Consider the following 25,086-nt stretch of genomic DNA (forward strand, 5'->3'; position numbering starts at 1 on the left):
GTCTGAACTTTGCAATAAGGAGTTCACAATGTGAGCCACAATCAGCTCCTGGTCTTGTTTTTGCTGACTGTATAGAGCTTCTCCATCTTTAGCTGCAAAGAATATAATCAATCTGATTTTCATATTGACCATCTGATGATGTCCATGTATAGAGTCTTCTCTTGTGGAAGAGGATGTTTGCTATGACCAGTGCCTTCTCTTGGCAAAACTCTATTAGCCTTTGCCCTGCTTCATTCTGTACTCCAAGGCCAAATTTGCCTGTTACTCCAGGTATTTCTTGACTTCCTACTTTTGCATTCCAGTCCCTTAAAATGAAAAGGACATGTTTTTTGGGTGTTAGTTCTAGAAGGTCTTATAGGTCTTCATAGAACCATTCAACTTAGCTTCTTCATCATTCCTGGTTGGGGCATAGACTTGGATTACTGTGATTTTGAATGGTTTGCCTTGGAAACAAACAGAGATCATTCTGTGGTTTTTGAGATAGCATCCAAGTACTGCATTTTGGATTATTTTGTTGACTATGATGGCTACTCCATATTTTCTAAGGGATTCATGCCCACACTAGTAGATATAATGGTCATCGGAGTTAAATTCACCCATTCCAGTCCATTTTATTTCACTGATTCCCTAAAATGTTGATGTTTACTCTTGCCATCTCCTTTTGACCACTTCCAATCTGCCTTGATTCATGAACCTAACATTCCAGGTCCCTATGCAATCTTGCTCTTTACAGCATCAGACCTTACTTCCATCACCAGTCACATCCACAACTGGGTATTGTTTTTGCTTTGGCTTCATCTCTTCAGCCTTCTTGGAGTTATTTCTCCACTGATCTCCAGTAGCATATTGGGCACCTGTTGACCTGGGAGTTCATCTTTCAGTGTCCTACAATTTTGCTTTTTCATACTGTTCATGGCGTTCTCAAGGCAAGAATACTGAAATGGTTTGCCATTCCCTTTTCCAGTGGACCATGTTTTGTCAGAACTCTCCACCATGACCCATCCGTCTTGGGTGAACCTACATGGCATGGCTCATAGTTCCATTGAGTTAGACAAGGTTGTGGTCTATGTGATCAGATTGGTTAGTTTTCTCTGATCATAGTTTTAGGTAGTCAATAAGTGGACAGTAAACTTTTTGAGACTCTTTTTCAGAAGACCCTGCCAGATATAACAGAACTTATTAAATTTCTGGTAAGAGAATCAATAACCCAATAGAACTAAAATAGTTAAGTGAGGCTGCATTTAAGCAGAAAATAATTACTTAGCATATTATTAAAAAATTAAGAGAAATTCACTCATTTCAAGATGACAAACAGTGCTGTGCAAATAGCTGCTGCCGCTACTGCTAAGACACTTCAGTCGTGTCCGACTCCATGTGACCCCATAGATGGCACCCTACCAGGCTCCTCCATCCCTGGGATTCTCCAGACAAGATCACTGGAGTGCGTTGCCCTTTCCTTCTCTAACTGTGCAAACTGAGAAAGGTTCAAATGTAATTTTGATATTAATTAGAGGGAGTTTAATGAAAAGGAATTATCAACAATAAGATTAAAGGGTAGTGATCATGTAGGTAAATTCACTAAGAGTTGCCCCCTTCCTTATACTTTTAAGAGAAATCCGTTTCTATGAGTGTCAGAATTAGACCTGAGCATGGTGTCATACATTACGTCACAAGGCCTCACCCACAAAATGTTAGTAATTTTGTCAGTAGACTCTGCCTGTCAGTAGTTCAGCACTAATTCCAATACCTAGCTTCTCCCATTAGTAAGCAGGAAACAACTCTAGAGTCTTCTGGACCCTGACTCCACCCAGCAAACCAGCACTAGCCCCAGTGCTCCACAGGCTTCTGAAGTGAGCCGTCTCATGACTAGACCCTGCCAAACAGTGGCGAGCAGTTCCACATAAGGCAGAGTCTGGCAACCAGACTCTGCCTTACCAGCCAGACTGGGAGTCAAATGAGCCTACAAGACGATCTAAATAGCATGTTCGTTACAACAAACAGACCAATGCAGCCCTTAATAGTAGAACCCCTAGAGTACATAGCTCTAGTGAACAAAGAGAGGAGTCCCCTGCAGAAACACATAGGATGACTCCTAGATAAAACCATTTCTCCAAGTTCAGGAAATGTAACTAACATACCAAAGATGGAAAAATACAAAACCAACTTAGTCAAAATGAGGCAGAAGAGAAACATGTTCCAGACAAAGGAACAGGATAAAACTAAGTGAAATGGAGACAGACAATCTACCTGAGAAAGAGTTCAGGGTAATGATAAGATAACCAAAGAACTCAAGAGAAGAAAACATGCAAACATTCAAAACATGCATGAGAAGTTAAAAGTTTCTAACAAAGAGTTAGAAAATATAAAGAACAACCAAACAGAGATGAAGAATACAATAAATGAAATGAGGAATCAAGACTAAAGTAAATGATAAAGAGGAATGATCAGTGACCTAAATGATAGAGTAATAGTAAATCACTGAAGCTGAAAGGAGAAGAAAAAGAATGAACAGAAATGAAGACAGCTTAAGGGACCTCTACAACAATATCAAGAGCACACCAATATTCATATTACAGGGGTCTCAGAAGTCAGAAGAGAAAAAGGGTCTGAGAACATACTGAAGATATAATAGCTGAAAATATCCCTAATCTGGGAAAGAAAACAGTCAAGTCCAGGAAGTATAGAGAGTCCCATATAGGATTAACCAAAAGAGGAACACACCAAAACACATTGTAATTAAAAGGAAAAAAATTAACAATAAAGAGAGACTATTAAAAGCATCAGTGAAAAATCAAAAAATAACATAAAAGAAAGCTCCCATAAGGCTATCAGCTGACTTTTCAGCAGAAATTCTGCAGACCAGAGCAACTGGAACAATGTATTTAAAATGATGGAAGGGGGAAACCTACAACCTAGAATACTCTACACAGCAAGGTTCTCATTCATTTTGGTGGAGAGAGAAAAAGTTTTACAGAAAAGCACAAGCTGAAACAGTTCAGCACTACCAAATGAACTTTAAAACAAATGCTAAAGGAACTTCAACATGAAAAAGAAAAGGCAACAACAAGAAACAATTAGAAAATAAAAATCCTCATCAGTAAAGGCAAATCTTTACTTCACTTTCTTTTCACATGCTAGCAAGGTCATGCTCAAAATCCTCCAAGCTAGGCTTCAACAGTACATGTACTGAGAACTTCCAGATGTAGAAGCTGGATTTAGAAAAAGCAGAGGAACCAGAGATCAAATTCCCAACATCCATTCAATCACAGAAAAACAAGAGAATTAAAAAAAAAAAAATCTAGTTCTGCTTCATTGACTATGTTAAAGCCTTTGACTGTGTGTATCACAACAAACTGTGGAAGATTCTTAAAGAATTCTTAAGAATTTCTCTTAAGAGAATGGAATACCAGATCACGTTACCTGCCTTCTGAAAAACCTGTATGTAGGTTAAGAAACAACAGTTAGAACTGAACATGGAACAACAGACTGGTTCAAAATTGGGAAAGGAGTCCATCAAGGCTGTATACTCTCACCCAGTTTATTCAACTTACATGCAAAGTTAATCATGCAAAATGGCATGCTGGATGAAGCACAAGCTGGAATCAAGATTGCCAGAAGCCTTTTTTTTTTTTTTTTAGAATGGTTAAAATTTTTTTTTGGTAGTTTACTTTTATTTTTTTTATTTTTTATTTATTTATTTATTTTTTTAAATTTTATTTTATTTTTAAACTTTACATAATTGTATTAGTTTTGCCTCTTGATGAAGGTGAAAAAGGAGAGTGAAAAAGCTGGCTTAAAACTCAATGTTCAAGAAACTAAGTTCATAGTATCCAGTTCCATCACTTCATGGCATATAGATGGGGAAACAGTGGAAACAGTGACAGACTTTATTTTCTTTGGCTCCAAAATGGGCAGATGGTGATTGTAGCCATGAAATTAAAAGATGCTTGCTCCTTGGAAGAAAACTTGTGACCAACCTAGACAGCATATTAAAAAGCAGAGACATTACTTTGCCAACAAAAGTCCACATAGTCAAAGCTATGGTTTCTCCAGTAGTCATGCATAGATATGAGAGTTGGACCATAAAGAAAGCTGAGCACTGAAGAATTGTTGCTTTTCAACTGTGTGTTGGAGAAGACTCTTGAGAATCCCATGGGTTGTGAGGAGATCAAACCAGTCAATCCTAAAGAAAAATCAACCCTGAATATTCATTGGAAGGACTGATGCTGAAGCTAGAGCTCCAATACTTTGGCCATCTGATGTGAAGAACTGACTCATTGGAAAAGACCCTGATTCTGGGAAACATAGAAGGCAGTAGAAGACAGGGATGACAGAGGATGAGATGGTTGGATGGCATCACTGACTCAATGGACATGAGTTTGAGCAAGCTCTGGGAGATGGTGAAGGACAGGGAAGCCTGGCATGCTGCAGTCCATGGGGTTGCAAAGAATAGGAAATGACTGAGCAACTGAATGACAACAACATACATAAAGGCAAACCTATACTAAAGGTAGAAAGTCATCCACATACAAAGCTAATAGAAAGTATAAAGACAAAAGTAGTAAAATCATCTATATCCACAATAAGCAATTAAGGGATATATAAAACAAGTAGAGTAATAGATGACAGAAAAAGACAGTAATGACAAGGGGAGGATAGTGTAAATTGAGGGTTTTGAAAATGAATTTGAAATTAAGAGATAAGCAATTTAAAACAATCACATTTACAGAGAGAATGCTACATAAAAACCTCATGGTACTCAAAAACAAAATTTATAATACAGATATAGATACACACATACACTAAAAAGGAAAAGGAATCCAAACATAACATTAAAGATAGTCATCAAATCACAAGGGAAGAGAATAAGAGGGGAAAAAAAGAGTAGCCAAATGAATACAAAAACAAGACCCATATACAGGCTGCCTACAAGAGATTCACTTCAGATCTAAAAACACACATAGACTGAAAGTGAGGTGATGAAAAAATTATTCAGTACAAATGGATATCAAAAGAAAGCCTGAAGAGCAATACTTCAGTTCAGTTCAGTCCAGTCACTCAGTCATGTCTGACTGAGTCTTTGCAACCCCATGAATCACAGTATGCCAGGCCTCCCTATCCATCACCAGCTCTTGGAGTTTACCCAAACTCATGTCCATCAAGTCGGTGATGCCATCCAGCCATCTCATCCTCTATCGTCCCCTTCTCCTCTTGCCCCCAATCCCTCCCAGCATCAGGGTCTTTTTCAATGAGTCAACTCTTCACATGAGGTGGCCATTATATCACAGGAAATAGATATGAAAACAAAGACTTAAAAGAGACAAAGGACACTAAATGTGATCAAGGGATCAATCCAAGAAGATACAACAATTATAAATATTTAGCACCCAACACAAGAGCACCTGAATATATAATATAAACATTAACAGAAATAAATGGAGATATTAACAGTAACATCATAATAGTGGTAGACTTTAACATCCCATTTATATCAAAGGACTGATCATCCAGACAGAAAATCAGTATGAAAATATTGGCCTTAAATGACACATTAGAGCAGGGGGCTTAATTGATATACAGAAAGCATTCCACCTGAAAGCAGCAGATGACACCTTCTTTTCGAGTGTACATGGGACAATGCACATACTTATCTTCAATTAATCTACAACAATGGAAGCCAGACTATACAATGGGGAAAAGACAGTCTCTTCAATAAGTGGTGCTAGGAAAACTGGACAGCTACATGTAAAAGAATACAATTAGAACATTGTCTCACATCATATACAATAAACTCCAAGTGGATTAAAGGCCTAAATGTAAAACCACAAACCAGAAAATTCCTAGAAGAAAACATAGGCAAAACACTTTTTGATCTAAATCATAGAAATAATTTTTTGAATCTGTCTCCTAAAGCAAAGGAAATAAAAGCAAAAATAAATAAGTAGGATCTAATTAAACTCAAAAGCTTTTGCTCAACAATGGAAACAATTGACAAATTTAAAAATCCTACTGAATGGAAGAAAGTATTTGCAAATAATATGACCTATAAGGGGTTAATATATATAAACAGCTCATACAAGTTGACGTCAAAGAAAAAAAAAAAAAAACCTGAGTGAAAAACAGAAGATCCGAAAGAACATTTTCCTAAAGAGGTCATGGAGATGCCCAACAGATGGCCACATGAAAATATACTTAACACTGTTAATCATCAGGGAAATGCAAATCAAAACCACAATAAGATGTCACCTCTCACTTGTCAGAATGGCTATCATCAAAAGGACTACAAATAACAAATATTGGTGAGGGTGTGGATTCTTCTGTTGGTAGGAATGCCAACTGGTGCAGTCACTGTAAAAAACAGTATGGAGGTTTCTCAAAAAAAAAAAAAACTAAACTAAAAGAAGAATTACCATATGACCCTGCAATTCTACTCCTGGGTACGTATCCAAAAAAACCAAAAGCACTAATTTGAAAAGATACATGCACCTCAGTGTTCATGTGTGTGCTTAGTCGTGTCTGACTCTTTGCAACCCTGTGGAATGTAGCCTGCCAGGTTCCTCTGTCCATGCGGATTCTCCAGGCAAGAATACTAGAGTGGGTTTCTATGCCATCCTCCAGGGGATCCTCCCAACCCAGGGATCAAACCCAGGGCTCCCACATGGCAGGTGGATTCTTTACTGTCTGAGCCACCAAGGAAACCCAAGAATACTGGAGTGGGTATACTATCCCTTCTCCAGGGGAACTTAGCAACCCAGGAATTGAACCAGGGTCTCCTGCATTATAGGCAGATTCTTTACCAGCTGAGCTTCCCAGGAAGCTATGCCAATGCTCATAGCAGCACTATTTACAATAATCAGGACCTGTAGGTAACTTAGATGTCCATCAACAGATGAATAGATAAAGAAGTTATGGTACATATATACAATGGAATATTACTAAGCCTTAAGAAGAATGAAATTGGGTCATTGGTAGTGATGTAGGTGAATCTAGACTCTATCAAACATGGTGAAGAGGTCATAAAAAGAAAATTAAATCTTGTATGCTAGCAAACATATATGGAATCTTGAAAAATGGTACTGATGAACCTATTTGCAGGGCAAGAATGGAGATACAGATGTAGAGAATGGACTTATGGACACAGCAGGGTAAGGAGTGGGGGGACGAACTGAGAGAGTATCATTGCCATATACACACTATCATGTGCAAAACAGACAGCAGTGGGAAGCTGCTGCAACGCGCATGAAGCTCAACTCCATGCTCTGTGAAGACCTAGACGGGTGGGCCGAGGAGCTGAGGGAGGTTCAAGAGGGAGGGGAAGTATGTGCACTTATAGTTGATTCCTATTGTTGTACAGGGCTTCCCTGGTGGTTCAGAGGTTAAAGCATCTACCTCCAATGCAGGAGACCTGGGTTCAATCCCTGGGTCGGGAAGATCCAACTAACACAACATTGTAAGGCAATTATCCTCCATGTAAAAAAATAAATTAAACTGAAAAATACCTTCCTAATCATTGAAAATCCAGCCTGTTTTAACAAACTATGAGTTTAACTATGGACTCAATCCATCTTGCCCAATACATTAAAATGAACTATTTCTAGTACTTAAAACCCCTGCATTTTCCTTCTTAGTGAAGTAGACACAGACATTTTTCTCTGATGTGTATTCTCTTGCATGATTTTTTTTTTTTTTTTGAACTTTGAGGATATCTGCTCCATTCTCTGACAATGTTTTGGTATCTTTATGTAAGGTTGGTACCACCCCACTTCTGATCTGCTTGTAGTGTTAGCTGAGAAACTGCATGTGGAACACTTTGAGTCTGTTCTCTATTTCCTCTGGGTCTAGTGGCTTTTCCTAACAATTTGGTCCCAGCAAGGCCAGAGGGCTTGGTGCAGATTTTTCTTCCTTTTCTGACCTGGTAGCTTGCTCTCCAGATCTTAGACAAGGGACCCTTTACCTAGAGCTTTAATGATACTAACAGATTCCCCCAGATCCTGAGTTCACTTATATACCCTTGCCTAGTAGCCAGTAGGAACATACTCCGTTTTGCATGCCATATGGGAAATGGCACTGTCCCAGGAGTACCTTCTATTACCCAGTCCTACAGGCTTTTCCTTAGCTACTACTGTCCACGTGTGGGCAATGGTATAGCTTTCAGAGCCCTTAAAGGGTGCAGGGCAAAAACTCCTCTTCTCTCATTATTTCTTTTAACCGAACATAGCTTCCCTTCTGGGACCTGCCCAGAGAGAAGACATTGTGACAGACATCCTCTGCTTCCTTTACTTCTCTCCCCTCCTTCTTCCCACAATCCCTATTAATCGGATCAACTATATTTTAGTTTGATTTCCTACCAAGTAGAGATTTCTTCAAAGACTTCTAGGCTCAAATCTTATGACTCTTCCTAAATGATGAGCGGAATATGGAAACATTGGCTTAATAACAATGGAGTATAAATGAACAGGAATACAGAAAATAATGAAATTATTTTACTGTGAAACATGTGGCACATAGTAATTATTTAAACATTTAAACCTATGATTATTACACTACCTAGAAAGATACTTTACAACATAGCCAAAGAGCAATTAATAGCTTCCAAGTCTCAGTTTTCAATCAGGAAAGAGGTTATTATTGCCTGACAGTGAGAAATACCCAGGTCATCTGCCAAACTTGTAAAAAGTCCTGTGAAGTGATAAGAAAAGCAATGCAGCAGGGCACAGCTGGACAGATAAACTCTGCAGGATGCTTGAGCCACAGAGATTTGTTATTTTTTTTTTCCTTTGCAAAATGCCATTGTCCAATTTTATTTTTTAAATATACTCTATGCTGCTAACTCACTTCAGTCGTGTCCGACTCTGTATGACCCCATAGATGGCAGCCCACCAGTCTCCCCCGTCCCTGGGATTCTCCAGGCAAGAACACTGGAGTGGGTTGCCATTTCCTTCTCCAATGCATGAAGGTGAAAAGTGAAAGTGAAGTCGCTCAGTCGTGTCCAACCCTCAGCAATCCCATGAACTGCAGCCTTCCAGGCTCCTCCATCCATGGGATTTTCCAGGCAAGAGTACTGGAGTAGGGTGCCATTGCCTTCTCTGGAGATTTGTTATTTTTATTTTTTGTATGGATCTGGGATCTACCAGAGAATGTGGGCAAATTACTGTAACAGCTTCTTGCTCTTCTTTATGCAATCCGTTCTTCAGATTTTAAACCTCAGGGCATTATGTTACAACACCAAGGCCAAATGTTACAACACCACTGATCCTAGCCCTTACAAGAGGGACTGTCTAATTCAGGGGTCCCCCAGCCCCAAGCCTCAGACAGGAAGTGGTCTGCAGCTTGTTAGGAACCATGCCACACAGCAGGAGGTAAACAGCGTGCTAGGGAGGGAAGCTTCATCTGTTGCTCCTCATCGCACCCATTACCACCTAAATCTCCCTCTCCCAGCTTCCATGGAAAAATTGCCATCTATGAAACCAGTCTCTGGTGCCAAACAGGTTGGGGCCACAGCTCCAACTGATAGTGCTGTGTGATCAAAAACAAAAAATACACAACACTGACCATGAATACTTTATCTGTGTAAGAACCACCAACAGGCAAATATATATTTGGTAAATTATTATGAATGCATATGCTATTATGCATCTGGACTCAGTCTTTCTATAAAAAATTGCTCCAGACTCAGTGCTCTTCTGTCTTCCCCTGCCCTTAGTGTGTAATCTTCACCTTTAGCACACACTGTTGTCATCTGCCTACTGTTTACTTCATGAGGGTGATACTTCCTCCACTATTTTACCTTCTATATTTACCCTTCAATTACAATCTCTGCCTGTCTTTTTTAGGAAATGGCTTGCTATTTCCAGACTTCCCAAGACTACACAAAAGCCAAATTATTTTTTTTCTCTCATCCTAAAAGTCTTAGATTGCAAATTAAGCTGGAAAGGTAAAGCAAAAATAAAATGGTAGATGGGCTACTAGGTCAGAGTCAAGAAAATATGCCATGGATTGAGGTAGAGTTATTCAGTAGTATGATAGAGCATTACGAATCCAATCCAAAATGAAAAGCCTGTAATGTTAACTGGAAGATAACTATAATATGTATTTTTCTCTTTTGAATAATAGCTTTTTCTTGGCCACCTGCCTGCCAAGTTTCTTAACCTTTTTAGTCTCCAACTTTGGTTTCCAAAGTTACTTTAATCCCATTAACACACATACCTTCAGACCTCAGCCTTTGAAAATCTTTTGTGGGTCATCGAAAGATGAGATCATTGAGCCAAGGGAACATAAAGCCAGATCAAAGAAGGGCCAGTTTTTGAACATGAAAGAATTTGAATTAAACACCCCCCATCTTCCAATTTATCAAATTCCAAGAGACTGCTTTCTGTATTATTCCAGAAAATTTTGAGAGGCGATAGTTAATGTATATAGAGTTTGAAGTTAAGCAGAATGAGTTTGAATTCAGATCCCTAATCACTCAATTATTTTGATCCTCAGTTTCTTATCTATAAAATGGGAATAATTTCTCAGAGTCTTGCTGTGCCATGAGGACTTGGGAGATTCTATCTAAAGAGTTTCCAGCACAAAGTTGGGCACATGGAAGGCACATTATTAGTGGTAGTTCTTTTAACTTCCTTCACAATCTTCTACTCCAGGACTTTGCCATACCTTAGGTTTCAAGTCTGCTACCAACCCTTGAGGATCCCAGGGTTTCCTAGTTTCCAGGGAGTCACAGCCATACATGCAATATATTAGAAGAGGCAACTAGTCTGGGAAGTCTGCAAAGCAACATTAATTTCTTCATATAAGAAAGAAAATTCTTATTCAAAAAGCTTTAAACCAAAGGAAAAACATGTTTATTAGGTCATTTTCCATGGCAATGGCTGGAGAACACAGCCCATGGTAATTGTGGTTGTATTCTTATAAGTTACATGCTTTATCACGAGCACATTCAAAAGGTGCCTGTTTAAAGGACCATGAATTTTACTGGAGTCTCACTTATCACCATGTATTCCTCAACTGATGTTCCTAGTCTTCTGGTTCCAGGTTCTCTAAAAGAACAGCAATATCTAAATAGGTTATATAGCGAGTCTGGAGAAATATTCCTGCTGACAAATGTAGTCTAAATTTCTGAGATTATCAATTGTATCAAAACCATTAGTATCTATGATAATTATATGTAGATTCCCATTTCAATTTTCAACAATATTTTTCAACAATACTGCTACCATAAAGGATTGGGGCCCTAAGCACATCAATATTCTGGGTTTTCTTACCTCTTCTATTAAAGCAGACCTTGGGTTAAACAAACTAAGGTCCTAAGATACCTCTTTCAACATCCACTGATATGATACTACTTAAATGATCAGGAGGGGTGTGGGCATTTACTAAGAATACAAGTAAGAGAAAGGGTCAACGACTGTTTTCTGAGCTGTCTCCCTGCACAGAACTCTGCTTGTGTGAGCTCAAGACTTCTCTCTCTCATTCTGGGTTCCACACTCAGAACTCAGGTATCTACTCCCCAGCTGGTAGTTCCCTCTCTCTGGAATGAAGGACAAAAGTCAGAAACCAACCAAAGATCCTTAGAAAAATGAGATTGCCTAGCAGTGGGATGGAAACAGAGGGAAAGGTGGGGTCAGACTACCCAAGACAAGGCTCTCACTGCTGGAGTTTTGAAGGAAGGGGAGCTAGGTGAACCAGTTGCCAGGACAACCTGCTGTTGGGGCAAGGGCAGTCGGGGCAAGGATATGGGAGACCTGTGGCTGTTCCTGCTCCTGCCCCTGTCCCTGGCAGCCTTCCATGGGGTCAAAGGCTGTTTGGAATGTGATCCCAAATTCATCGAGGAAGTTAAATCCTTGCTTGGAAAGCTGGTACCCCCAGAAGTCCCTGGCCGAACTCATATGCTTGAACGGCAGATGAAGGAGATGATCCGTTTAAGCTTCAAGGTCTCCCACAGGGACAAGATGCTTCGGGTGTTGGGTGAGGGAAGCCTAAGCCCCTAAGAATTTTGGGAGCTAAAGGGAGAAGGGAGGTAGGGAAGAGAGTACCTGGGGCCACATAATTTGCTCTGTGAATGTAATTAACCCCCACATGTTCCTTTACCTCTCCTCTCTAGCTGTTCAAAAGGTTGTCGATTTGAGAACATGGCTGAAGATCGAACTTGATAAACTGAGCAAGGAAAAATGGAAAGGTGAGGTACTGTTTCAATGTTAAAAGAATGTGTTGCCCAAGCAAGTTTGAGAACAATTCACTGGGGGAAACAAGGTAAAACAATTAGGATTAAATTATGAAGGGAAAGGCCACCTCTTTTTTCTGATGTCCATTCCACCCCTTTTCAGGTGTCTTTATCCTTCAAGGCAGGCTTCTCGATATCCGCAAAAACTTGGACTCCAAACTGGAAAAACTATTAAAGAAATTCTCTGAAGTTGGTAATATCAGATGTATATCTAACACCACTGAAATTATGTGAAAGGAATAGGAAATGAGGGGTGAGAGGAGGAATAGGGATTCATATTAAAATAATCCAGAATGGGTGGAGGGGTAGCTGGAAGGTAATGGGTAACCAAATAAATACAACTTGAGTATAAATATGACACACTTTAAGTTGATCCTAAGCTCATTAGATCTTTCTGATTCTCTTTTAGCTTGTTCTGAAGATTGTGGTAAGTACAGTATATGTAGTGCCTGGAGGTTTCAGAGCATATTTTCCCGTCTCCTTTATCTCCTCTACTTGTCACACTGAGAACATAATTCCTAAAGCTCTCAGCTACAAGGGGGAATGTCAACGATCTGTGACAACAAAATCTAGCTTACGAAATCTCAATCACTCCATATAATTTGACGTGCTCAGAGGCCTTCTATACCAGAGTTTTTAATCCATAGCCCCAAAATAAGCTGAGGCATCATTTTCCCACTTCTTCCCAGAGATTGGGCTTAAAGTTTTGATCAATCTCTAAAATTGAGGGCTAGGGGAAGAAGAAAGTTACAACAATGTAACCAGTGGAAATGCCCAAGATCTAATTCATACTGGTGTCTAAGCTAAGGAAACTCCATGCTGTGGCCCCCTTCCAACTATCTTCCTTCTTCTCTCCATCAGTCGTGACTGAAGGTCCTATCCTGGATTGTTGGACATGTCTTCGCATCACCTCTCGATGTTTCAGAGGAGAATATTGTGAAGGTAACAAAGATTGTTGTGTAGCACTTTGAAAGGCCAGGGATCAAGGAGTTTCTCATTGATCTAGTCAACAAATAGTTGTTGATCATTTTCTATGTAGGCCATGCTAATGCTACAAATAAGAGCTAAGATGCTGGACAAAATTTGTGCCAGAATGAATTATTGGGCACTAGGTAACTGAAGAGCTTAGAAATGAAAAAGTGTACTAAAGGTAGAGAAATTAGGCTGGGGGTAGTAGGGGAAAATGTTTTGTAGAGCCTAGGAGTCTAAGAAAGAGCAGAATAACCAGGGAACAAGATATAAATGGTGAACAGAGCAATTTTTAAGGTTAAAAATTGAGAGGTTTATGGATAAAGCTCTCAAGTTACTAATTTTCCCCTCCAGCTCATGTTTTCCCCTTTTTTCCTCCAGAGGATGATCCAAAGAAGGCTGAGAGTCGAGAAATTGGACTATTTCTGATATTATTAGCAGAAGGTGTAATATTGGGAGGTGTTTTGCTACTGTGAGTTTTCCTGCTTTCAAACACACACTGGGTCAAGCATTTCTTTGGCAAAGAGACTGCCCAATCTTCCCCCTTCTTCCAATGGAAATAAGGGGAAAGAAGTCATCTCAAACTTTGGGATATCTTACTAATAGGTATGAAACATAAAAGTTTGATGGGATAAAAGTTGGAACATAGGAAATGGAGGAAATGTGATAAAGTATGAGAAAAATGCTTGTAGAGGAATTCAAAAAAGGGAGAAAAAAATAGTTACAATTTTTTAAAGAACTGGGCTACTAATATTTAATTTGGGATTATCTTATTTCTCTAGATTCCATTTTTGCATCTCTCACCAGAGGAAAATGAAGGCAATACGAAGGTCATTAAAGACATACTTGGAGAAGAAACTTGAAGAATTAATGGGGATAAAGGATGAGAAGGAGAAAGATTTCAGAGGCAGAGAATAAATACATAGACACAGGCAGGAGGTCTTTCATAATTCTCTTATGTGTTGACTCCGAGTAGAAAATCAGGAATTAAGCTCTTTTGCAGTCATAAAGTCAAAGTATTCTAAAACTGAACTTAGTTTCTCTGGTAAAGATCCTTTCTGATATCCTGAGGGCAACGCAAGCAAACATTTTACTGGAAGTTGGACAGAAAGCAATGCTGGTATGTAGCAACACACATGAAAGATGATACCCTGCATAATAACAAAGAGCGGATGGTAATCTAAGATTCCACAGAAAAGGTAATAAAGACGTGCTTTTATTTCTCAGTCTATCAGTCTAAGCATCCAAACAATGGACTTAATGTGTGTAACTATTACCAACAAAATTTTAAGTATGGTTTTGGTTCTTTTGTTTAAAAAAAGGCAAAAAACAAAAAAAAAAGAAGTGGAATCAATTTTCTGATAGTGTAGACTCCATTTAGGATAATGATGAAATAGATGAAAAATTTATGCTTGCAGAACAGAACTTGTCATTTTTCTAAACTTGTTTTTTTCTATGATGTCAACCCATGTTCAACTTACTATAAATAAAGTTCTTTGTAATCACATTTTTAAAAAGAATGCATGGTTGGTAACTCTCATTAATGTCTTTAATCAAGATCACTTTCAAATGTCTAGGGCTGTTTTATTTCCATCTTTCATTTAGTAACTGTTTCCATATTTATCAGTAGGTTCAATGCAGGAAATTTTCTTTGACATTACATAGCATTTAATCTTCATCATGATACCACACACACACACACAAGTCCAAAATATGGGTTCTGAGTTGAGATTTGTCCCAATCATTTTCCATAAATCTATGTTCTATGATTGAGTTGGATATTGTCTTAGTCTAGATGTTCTTATTAAACACTTCTAATGTGTATATTAAATCTTAATTAGTGTTTTACATCTACTATCAAACTGAACTCTCACAATAATCTTTTGAGTAATATTGTTATTGACCTCAGCACTATGAATGAGGAAACAGGAAAATATCTAACTCAAGGTCCCACAACAAGTAATTTAGGCTATGACAAACTCCCCTGCTGGCTAACCTTACTCATACCATCTGATTGAAACTGACATCTATAATCATGGAGATAAATGGAAAGATGGTAAGTGTGGGTTTACTGTCAACATATTCTTGATTATAGACAATGGTGGCAAAACCTGGAATAAAACTGCTGCTGCTGCAAAAAAAAAAAAAAACTGCTGCTGCTGCTGCTGCTAAGTCATTTCAGTCATGTCCGACTCTGTGCGATCCCATGGACGTCAGCCCACCAGGCTCCCCATCCCTGGGATTCTCCAGGCAAGAACACTGGAGTGGGTTGCCGCTTCCTTCTCCAATGCATGAAACTGAAAAGTGAAAGCGAAGTTGCTCAGTCGTATCAGAATAAAACTGAGGCCTGGCTAACTCTAAAACACATGAACTTTCCACTCTGTTTTGTTTTGTTCTATTCTGGAAGCTTATTTCGAAAGAATAACACTACAGTTTATTGGTAGGAAAATAGGTCCTGCTTCAGTGGCACATGTGTGCATGCTCAGTTTCTCAGCTGTGTCCACTTCTCTGTGACTCTCTGGTCTATAGCCCACCAGGCTCCTTTGTCCATGGGATTTTCCAGGCAAGAATATTGGAATGGGTTGCCATTTACTCCTCCAGGGAATCTTCCTTACACAGAGATTGAACCTGTGCCTACTGTCTCTCCCACACTGGCAGGTTGATTCCTTAATGGTAGGGAGAAATAATTTACAAATTTTTCACCCACTGTAGATCTGTGAGTGCTTGTTTGTTGTTGCTGCTATAATAATGAAATATTGAATGAATCTGAATATATTTCAGGAAGACCTGAACATTAATATCTCTCAGTTTCTAAATTTGAACTTCTTGTTAAAAATTACAGGATAAGCGTATCATTGGCATCTATGATTTCTCAATAACTTAAGCTTTATCTCACCAAAAATTCTTGAAACATACTAACTTCATTCATGGTCTTTATTAAATTACTGTGTTTATATTGCTTTCAGTTCAGTTCAATTCAGTTGCTCAGTCGTGTCCTACTCTTTGCGACCCCATGGAGTACAGCACTTCAGGGTCCCTGTCCGCCACCAACTCTCTGTCCACCACCAACTCTTGGAGTTTACTCAAACTCATGTCCATAAATTCAGTGATGCAATCCAACCATCTCAATCTCTATCGTCTGCTTCTCCTCCCGCCTTTAATCTTTCCCAGCATCTAGGTCTTTTCAAAAATCAGTTTTTCACATCAGGTGGCCAAAGTATTGGAATTTCAGCTTCAGCATCAGTCCTTCCAATGAATGCTCCGGATTGATTTCCTTTAGGATGGACTGGTTGAATCTCCTTGCAGTCCAAGGGACTCTCAAGAGTCTTCTGCAACACCACAGTTCAAATGTAGCAATTCTTCAGCCCTCAGCTTTCTTTATAGTCCAACTCTCATATCCATACATGACTACTGGGAAAACCATAGCCTCGACCAGACAGACCTTTGTTGGCAAAATAATGTGTCTGCTTTTTAAAATGCTTTGGGAATCACTTTTCTTCCAAGGAGTAAGCATCTTTTAATTTCATGGCTGCAGTCACCATCTGCAGTGATTTGGAACCAAAAAATTAGTCTCAATGTTTCTACTGCTTCCCCATCTATTTGCCATGAAGTGATGGGACCAGATGCCATGTCTTAGTTTTCTGAATGTTGAATTTTAAGCCAACTTTTTCACTCTCCTCTTTCACTTTCATCAAGAGGCTCTTTAGTTCTTCTTCACTTTCTGCCATAAGGGTGGTGTCATCTGCATATCTAAGGTTATTGATATTTCTCTTGGTAGTCTTGATTCCAGCTTGTGCTTCATCCAGCCAGGCATTTCACATGATGTACTGTGCATATAAGTTAAATAACTAGAGGGACAATATACAGCCTTGACTTACTCCTTTCTTGATTTGGAACCAGTCTTGTGTTCCATGTCCAGTTCTAACTGTTGCTTCCTGACCTGCATATAGATTTCTCAAGAGGCAGGTCTGGTGGTCTGGTATTCCCATCTCTTTCAGAATTTTAAACAGTTTGTTCTGATCCACATAGTCAAAGGCTTTGGCATAGTCAGTAAAGCAGAAGTAGATGTTTTTTCTGGAATTCTCTTGCTTTTTCAACAATCCAACGGATGTTGTCAATTTGGTCTTTGATTCCTCTGCCTATCCAAATCCAGCTTGAACATCTGGAAGTTCACAGTTCACAGATTGTTGAAGCCTGGCTTGGAGAATTTTGAGCATTACTTTACTATTGTGTGAGATGAGTGCAACTGTGAGGTAGTTTAAACATTAATCCCTTTCTTTGGGATTGGAATGAAAACTGACCTTTTCCAGTCCTGTGGCCACTGCTGAGTTTTCCAAATAAGCTGGCATATTGAGTGCAGCACTTTCACAGCATCATCTTTAAGCATTTGAAATAGCTTAACTGGAATTTCATCACCTCCACTAGCTTTGTTCGTAGTGATGCTTCCTAAGGCCCACTGACCGCATTCCAGGATGTCTGGCTCTAGGCAAGTGATCACACCATCGTGATTATCTGGGTTGTGAAGATCATTTTTTGATAGTTCTGTATATTCTTGCCTCCTCCTCTTAATATCTTCTGCTTTTGTTAGGTCCATACCATTTCTGTCCTTTATTGTGCTCATCTTTGCATGAAAGTTCCCTTGGTATCTCTAATTTTCTTGAAGAAATCTCTAGTCTTTCACATTCTATTGCTTTCCTCTATTTTTTTTTGTGTAGATCACTGAGGAAGGCTTTTCATTATAGAAAATTATATTAATAGGATCACATATTTGCCAGATTTTGTGTGTTGCTTTCGTGCAGCCTTTTGAATTTCTTGTTGTTTCCTCCCACTCCTCTTCTACTCCATTCTCATTACTCTCTTTTAGAAAACCTTGGTTAACAAGGATATATCTTTCATTATTTTATCAAAACCTAATTGGTTATAAGCAAACAGATACACACACAAACATATAAATACATTTATACACGTAATTGCTTGTTATTAAGAATTATACACAGTTCTGCATATTGATTTTCATAGTTACATATTTTGGGACAATTAAGCTAACTGATATCAAAGTCTATTCACATTTTGGTGGTTGTGCACAATACCATAGCATGATGGTGCCATAATTATTCTAACATTCCTCTATTTGGGTATTCTTTTCATTAGCTTTTTTTTTAGTCAGTGTAAATAATGCCATCATATACAGTCTATAGGTTGGAGACCCAGTGTCATAATTCACTTAGAGTCGAATGTCTGAGAACCAGGAGGAATCTGGTATGAGTTCAAGAGTTCTAAAGCCCAAGAACCTAGGAGATCCCCTGGCTGAGGGCAGGAAATAACAGATGTCACAGTCTGTTGATTGTGTGTGTGTGTGTGTGTGTGTGTGTGTGTGTGTGGTGTGAGAGAGAGACAGATGGAAAGAGGGGGGAGGGAGACAGGAAGGGAGAAAATGTGCCTTTCTTCCAACAGCCCTCAATGGAGTGAATGATGCTACATACTTTGGTGAGGACAGATATTTTTTACTTAGTCTACTGATTTAAATGTTAATCTCTTCCAAAAACACCCTGTCAGACAAACCCAGGTACAATGTTTTGCCAGCTATCTGGGCTTGCCTGAGTCCAGTAAGGTTGAACACATAACAATAACAATCACAAAACATTACTTATCAAATCTTGTGAAGAGTGGCTAATTATATGCATTTGAGACTGTCTATTCATATATCATACAGAATATAAAAATACTGAATAGGGCATTCTAAGTAGCTAGGAAAAGTATATAGTAAACTCAAAACATGTACAAAGAGGGAAGTTAGACTGTATCTGAATGAAACAAAAGGCAGAAATTAAAGAGACAATAGCAGATGCTAATAAAAGTCTTCATCCAAACACTTAACAAAATTTTTAGAAGATACATTAAAAAGTTAGAAATAAGAGAATCAAAGCTACAGCAGAATTTATTTTTATCTTAAGAGACTCTTTAAAACAACTAAATGGCAATAACATACAAAACTTGGATAAAATAGATATTTTAATAAAAGCACAAATTAACAATAATGACAAAGGAAGAAAAAAATAACCAGGTTGCCAAAGTTCTTTAAAGAAATTTTAAAACAGTATGAACACTACAGAAAAATGCTTAAGGAAAAACCTGAAATGAGATATAACATGCTGCCTTTGATTTTTACCCAAACAGTGAAACTCTGGTTTCCTCCCACCTTAAGTGCATGGTGCTTGGTTGTTCCTTCACTAAAGTAAGTAAGTGGTTGTTGCTGCTTAGTCACTAAGTCATGTCCAGCTCTTTTGCGACCCCATGGACTGTAGCCCGCCAAGCTCCTCTGTCCACGGGGTTTCCAAGGCAAGAATACTGGAGTGGGTTGGCGTTTCCTTCCCCAAGGGATCTTCTCCACCCAGGGATTGAACCTTCATCTCCTGCATTGGCAGGTGGATTCTTTACTGCTGAATCCAGAGGGAAATTCAAAGAAATACAGAAGGAAAAACAGTTTTGAAGAAAAGGGCTGAAATTTAGTTTTGAAAGTAAATATGAACCTTGTTGGGGCCAAAAACAGACATCTATTCAAGTGTTTGGATTTATATATATGAACATAGCAATAAGATCAAAGCTAATGAAACACATTTTAAAGCACTTGAACAAAGTAAGTAGTGAACCTGAAAATACGACTGAGAAGATCATCCAGATAAAAAGATAGAGAAGTGATAAAAACCAAGGATAGAATACCAAAGATCCCTGCATGATAGTAAAATTAAAATACAGCTTTAAGTGGGCTAAGAGAAGCAGCCAGCAATTATTATGTTATTAAGACATCTATAATCTTGAGAGTCCCTTAGACTGCAAGGAGATCCAACCAGTCCATTCTGAAGGAGATCAGCCCTGGAATTTCTTTGGAAGGAATGATGCTAAAGCTGAAACTCCAGTACTTTGGCCACCTCATGCGAAGAGTTGACTCATTGGAAAAGACTCTGATGCTGGGAGGGGTTGGGGGGAGGAGGAGAAGGGGACGACAGAGGATGAGATGGCTGGATGGCATCACTGACTCAATGGACGTAAGTTTTTGTGAACTCTGGGAGTTGGTGATGGACAGGGAGGCCTGGTGTGCTGCGATTCATGGGGTCGCAAACAGTCGGACACAACTGAGCAACTGAACTGAACTGAACTGAATATTCAGATACAAATATTAAAATGCCTAAGAATCCAACCTGTTTTCTATCGTCTTACTCCTTGGAAAACTTTTGAGATGCTGGCTTTGGGCTGAATTCCCATTATCTATGACTATGTGTTTCAAATTTCTGACCCTTCCATGTGCACAATTTACTGAAACTACTTTATAATATAGATCCACAGTCTGTTTTAATTTCTAGAATCATGAACACAAGGAGAGGCTGGTTGTTTGTGATTTTATGTGTTTACAATATGATGAAATGAAGATTATCTAATTGAATTATATGTTCATCTACTAGGAAAGGTCCTATGGTACTTGATTTCAAGTGTAAAATACAAAATTAATTGCTTACAATCCTAATTTAAGCTTGTTGTTGTTCAGTGTCTAAGTGTGTCTGACTCTTTGTAACTTCATGGACTGCAGCACACCAGGCCTCCCTGTCCCTTACTATCTCCTGGAGTTTGCCCAAGTTCATGTCCATTCAATCAGTGACAGGTCAATTTAAGTTTGAGCTAACCATTAATATATATTTTTTAAAGGATCTGTAAAATCACCTTTTCAACAAGCAAATTCTCCACTCAAACCTCATTTATAGCTTAGTGAAAGAATACAAATAATTTGATTACTGCAACAATTATTCTTTAAGAACTAACACATAATCCAATGTCCTGATGTCAACCCTACATGAGTTTATTTTGAACATTTCCCTAGGATATACAAATCATAGGAGAACGCATTTCTTTGAGTCTGCCAACCTGATGCAAATGGTACAATTTCTGACATTTCACTATTCTTGTTCAGTTCAGTTCAGTTCAGTTGCTCAGTCATCTTCGATTCTTTGTGACCCCATGAATCGTAGCACACCAGGCTTCCCTGTCCATCACCAACTCCCGGAGTCGACCCAAACCCATGTCCATTGAGTCGGTGATGCCATTTGACCATCTTATCCTCTGTTGTCCCCTTCTCCTCCTGCCCTCAATCTTTTCCAGCATCAGGGTCTTTTCAAATGAGTCAGCTCTTCGCATCAGGTGGCTAAAGTATTGGAGTTTCAACTTCAACATCCGTCCTTCCAATAAACACCCAGGACTGATCTCCTTTAGGATGGACTGGTTGGATCTCCTTGTAGTCCAAGGGACTCTCAAGAGTCTTTTCCAACACCACAGTTCAAAAACATCAATTCTTCAGCGCTCAGCCTTCTTCACAGTCCAACTCTCACATCCATACATGACCACTGGAAAAACCATAGCCTTGACTAGACGGACCTTTGTTGACAAAGTAATGTCTCTGCTTTTCAATATGCTGTCTAGGTTGGTCATAACTTTCCTTCCAAGGAGTAAGCGTCTTTTAATTTCATGGCTGCAATCACCATCTGCAGTGATTTTGGAACCCAGAAAAATAAAGTTTGACACTGTTTCCACTGTTTCCCCATCTATTTGCCTTAAAGTGATGGGACTGGATGCCATGATCTTAGTTTTCTGAATGTTGGGGGTTCCCTTATCAAGACTCAGTATTTTCTAAGTTGTTTGTTTGTTTTTTTTCAGGAAAAAGAGGTCAGAACTTTTGCTGAATGAAAATTCAATAATTCATTTTATCTGGAGATAACATTAAAGATGGTAGCCAATCAAATTAAGTTACTCAAAACATAAATTATTAGAATATAAAAAATAAAAGCCAACTAACAGGATCTAACAGCATAAAACAGTAGCTGGGTTAACACCAAAAGTTTCTTAATTTCTATTTATTAATAGTCTTTTTAACTTCACTCCCTTACTTCCTGACTCAAAGGGAGATCGTACCTTCTTCCACCTGAGGCAAATGCTTTCTTTTGGATTTACATTTCCTGATCTGCAGCCTCTTCTGGAATATTCCTTCATTATTTATCTCCCATCATTTATCTCCCTTTTCTTCTTCAATACTAAGTCTTTACTTTTAGTGTCTATTACTATATATTAAAGCTTCTTCATCCTTTGTCCATTTCTAACCTCCATGCCAAACTTCTTAAAAAGCATTATTTATTTATTCTTGTCTTCCTCTCAATTCACCACAATCTATATTTTGCTCCTCGCCACCAAATGGAAATTGCTCTACGGTTGTCACTCACCCCTCATTTGTTACAGTCAGTTTTCTTTAGTCTCCAGTGGAATAATTTGTTTATAGAGAATTAAGAAAATCTTAATAGAAAAACAAAATGCATGACTCAAGTCATCAAGACAAGTACAAACTTGTTTGGGTTTAGACCAAAAGGAAAAAGAGAACTCATCTTTGTAGCCCCAGAAAAATAAGAATAAAATCTACCAAAAGAGTTCTCTTTATTCCTCAAGTTGCTCGTCAATTCTAAGACTTACCAGGGTGCTAATGAGGTCCTTCTTAAACTACCCCTCTGTACTTGGCAGGTTTTGTGATGTCAAAGGTTTTGTTCCTATTTTTCAAACCATGCTTTAGTTGCTTTGGTGGGAGAGGGAGGGCTCCTCTTCCTCATCTGCCTACTTATTTAGAAATTGAACACCAGAGAACTGACTTCAATTTTTTTCTTACTCCATACCTATAGAATCTCATCCACCCATGTGACTTTAACCATCATTTAGTAATTGCATCTCCAAATTCTTAGACAGTTATTTGCCCTCCCCAAGTCCTGCAAGTCAATTTCTGAATACATACTGGATATATCTATATAGACCTAAAATATCAATTTTAAACTCAGGATGACTAAAGCTGAACTAATTATCTTGAACCATTTCTGATTCTATGCAATTTATCCTTATCCAGAGTGTCCTTTAGTCCTCCTGAAGGAAATATGTGTTGCATGTAGGTTATAGACAAACTAGATTACTGAGCATTTTTATAATTACCTTCTCACAGATCCCACAAAATTACTTTAAATAATTTTTTGTTTAGAGGAGGCTCTGCTGCTGCTAAGTCGCTTCAGTTGTGTTCGACTCTGTGCGACCCTATAGACTGCAGCCCACCAGGCTCCCGCATTCCTGGGATTCTCCAGGCAAGAACACTGGAGTGGGTTGCCATTTCCTTTTCCAGTGCATTAAAGTGAAAAGTGAAAATGAAGTCGCTCAGTCATGTGCGACTCTTCACGACCCCATGGACTGCAGCCTACTAGGCTCCTCCGTCCATGAGACTCTCCAGGCAAGAGTACTGGAGTGGGGTGCCATTGCCTCAGCAAGTTTAATTTCTTCCAAGTGGTGACTTGGTAAGCAAAGGAGCCAGGATTCAAAACCCAATCTGAAGCTTTTCCACTAGCCAGCACTGGCTCCATGGATACCGTATATTACCCAAAAGGTAGAAATCTCAGTGTATTCTGGGATCCTCTCTCTTTCATCTATTCCAGGCAGTCTCTTCAATTAGCATTGATTTTTACTCCTAAATATCTCTTAAATCACCCTAGCTACTGCTGCAGTTGAAGCCCTTCCCTCCTTTCTAAGGGCTTATGGCCATGGCTTTCTAATTAGCCTCCTGAGTCCAGCCTCTTGAAAAGCCAAAGCCATCCTTCCTTTTGCAATCAGAACAATCAGTCTTAAAACACAAATTTATTTCAAACTCCTAAGTAAAGTACTCCAATGACTCCTAAAAGTGTAAACTTCTTCATACAACATTCTACATGGCTAAAATTTTACCATCCGACTCTATAATCTCACCTTTGGCAAAATGCATTCCTAGGCCTTCCTCTTTACCTAGGGTCTGCCAAACATACTTGGCTTTTTCATACTCCTAGCCAATACTTGCTCAATTCTTTTCTTGATTGCCTGATAGTCTTCCCCAGCCTTCAAAACCAGCATCTGAAATCATCTCATAAAGTATTTTCTGAGATGGTCAGACAGCATTAATCACTCACAACCTTCAGGAGCCATTAAAACTCTTTTGCTTCTATAAAGCACTTTTCACAAAGGACAGCTATTATAGGTTTGCATGTCTCTTTCCTAGACACGAAATCCCCAGGAACAGGGACTATGCTATCTTCATATACCCATGCTATCCCATATTCCCCATGCTATCTTCATATTCTTTACTCCTAACAATGTATCACAAAATTGCATCAGCTTAAATGCCCCTTAATTGAGGAATTTCATATAAGTATGAATCAATGTCTGATTCCAAGAGGTTAGAAATCATGTATACTTGTTCACAGAGATCATTGTTAATAATGGTACTAAAACTGAGTATTAGCTAGATGAAAATATAAATATATAAATTGATTAATGCTGTTATTTGAAACTGCATAAAACTGGCTTAAGACTCAACATTTAAAAAACTAAGATCATGGCATTGGGTCCCATCACTTCATGACAAACAGAAGGGGAAAATGTGGAAGCTCTGACAAATTTCCTCTTCTCGGGCTCTAAATACACTGTGGATAGTGACTGCAGCCATGAAGTTAGAAGACAATTGCTTCTTGGCAGAAAAGCCATGATAAACCTAGACAGTGTATTAAAAAGCAGAGACATTACTTTGCTGACAAAGGTCAGTACAGTCAAGGCTATAGTCTTTCCAGTAGTCATGTACGGATGTGAGAACTGGACCCTAAAGAAGGCAGAACACCAAAGAATTGATGCTTTTGAACTGTGGTCCTGTAGAAGACTCTTGAGAGTCCCTTAGACAGCAAGGAGATCAAACCACCAGTCAATCCTAAAGGAAATCTACCCTGAATACTCAATGGAAGGACTGATGCTGAAGCTGAAGATCCAAAACTTTGGCCACCTGATGTGAACAGCTGACTCATTGG

The 25,086-nt window shown here is 38.8% G+C and overlaps 1 protein-coding gene and 1 long non-coding RNA gene across 20 annotated transcripts in view; one reads left to right on the forward strand and one right to left on the reverse strand.

Annotated features, from left to right (window-relative positions):
- The window catches only part of LOC147366712 (uncharacterized), a 409,970-nt gene that overhangs the window by 195,294 nt on the left and 189,590 nt on the right, over positions 1-25,086 (reverse strand). The gene's annotated exons all lie outside the window — the stretch shown is intronic.
- Positions 11,721-14,699, forward strand: IZUMO3 (IZUMO family member 3). Its single transcript, XM_086414232.1, has 6 exons — positions 11,721-11,967; positions 12,104-12,178; positions 12,327-12,428; positions 13,085-13,165; positions 13,574-13,664; positions 13,975-14,699. Exons 1-6 carry the CDS (start codon positions 11,736-11,738, stop codon positions 14,108-14,110), a joined length of 717 nt encoding a protein of 238 aa, XP_086270358.1. The 5' UTR covers positions 11,721-11,735; the 3' UTR covers positions 14,111-14,699.

The sequence above is a fragment of the Bos grunniens genome, chromosome 8 (assembly GCF_055505025.1).
Source record: "Bos grunniens cultivar Pamir isolate PY7600 chromosome 8, Bosgru_T2T1.0, whole genome shotgun sequence".
Taxonomy (NCBI): domain Eukaryota; kingdom Metazoa; phylum Chordata; class Mammalia; order Artiodactyla; family Bovidae; genus Bos; species Bos grunniens.

Bases quoted from the DNA above. Each gene is read 5' to 3' on its own strand.
- IZUMO3 (XM_086414232.1), top strand. From the start codon at position 11,736: ATGGGAGACCTGTGGCTGTTCCTGCTCCTGCCCCTGTCCCTGGCAGCC. The intron at 12,179-12,326 runs GTGAGGTACTGT...ACCCCTTTTCAG, and splicing joins GAGCAAGGAAAAATGGAAAG to GTGTCTTTATCCTTCAAGGC. The intron at 12,429-13,084 runs GTATATCTAACA...TCTCTCCATCAG, and splicing joins TGAAGTTGGTAATATCAGAT to TCGTGACTGAAGGTCCTATC.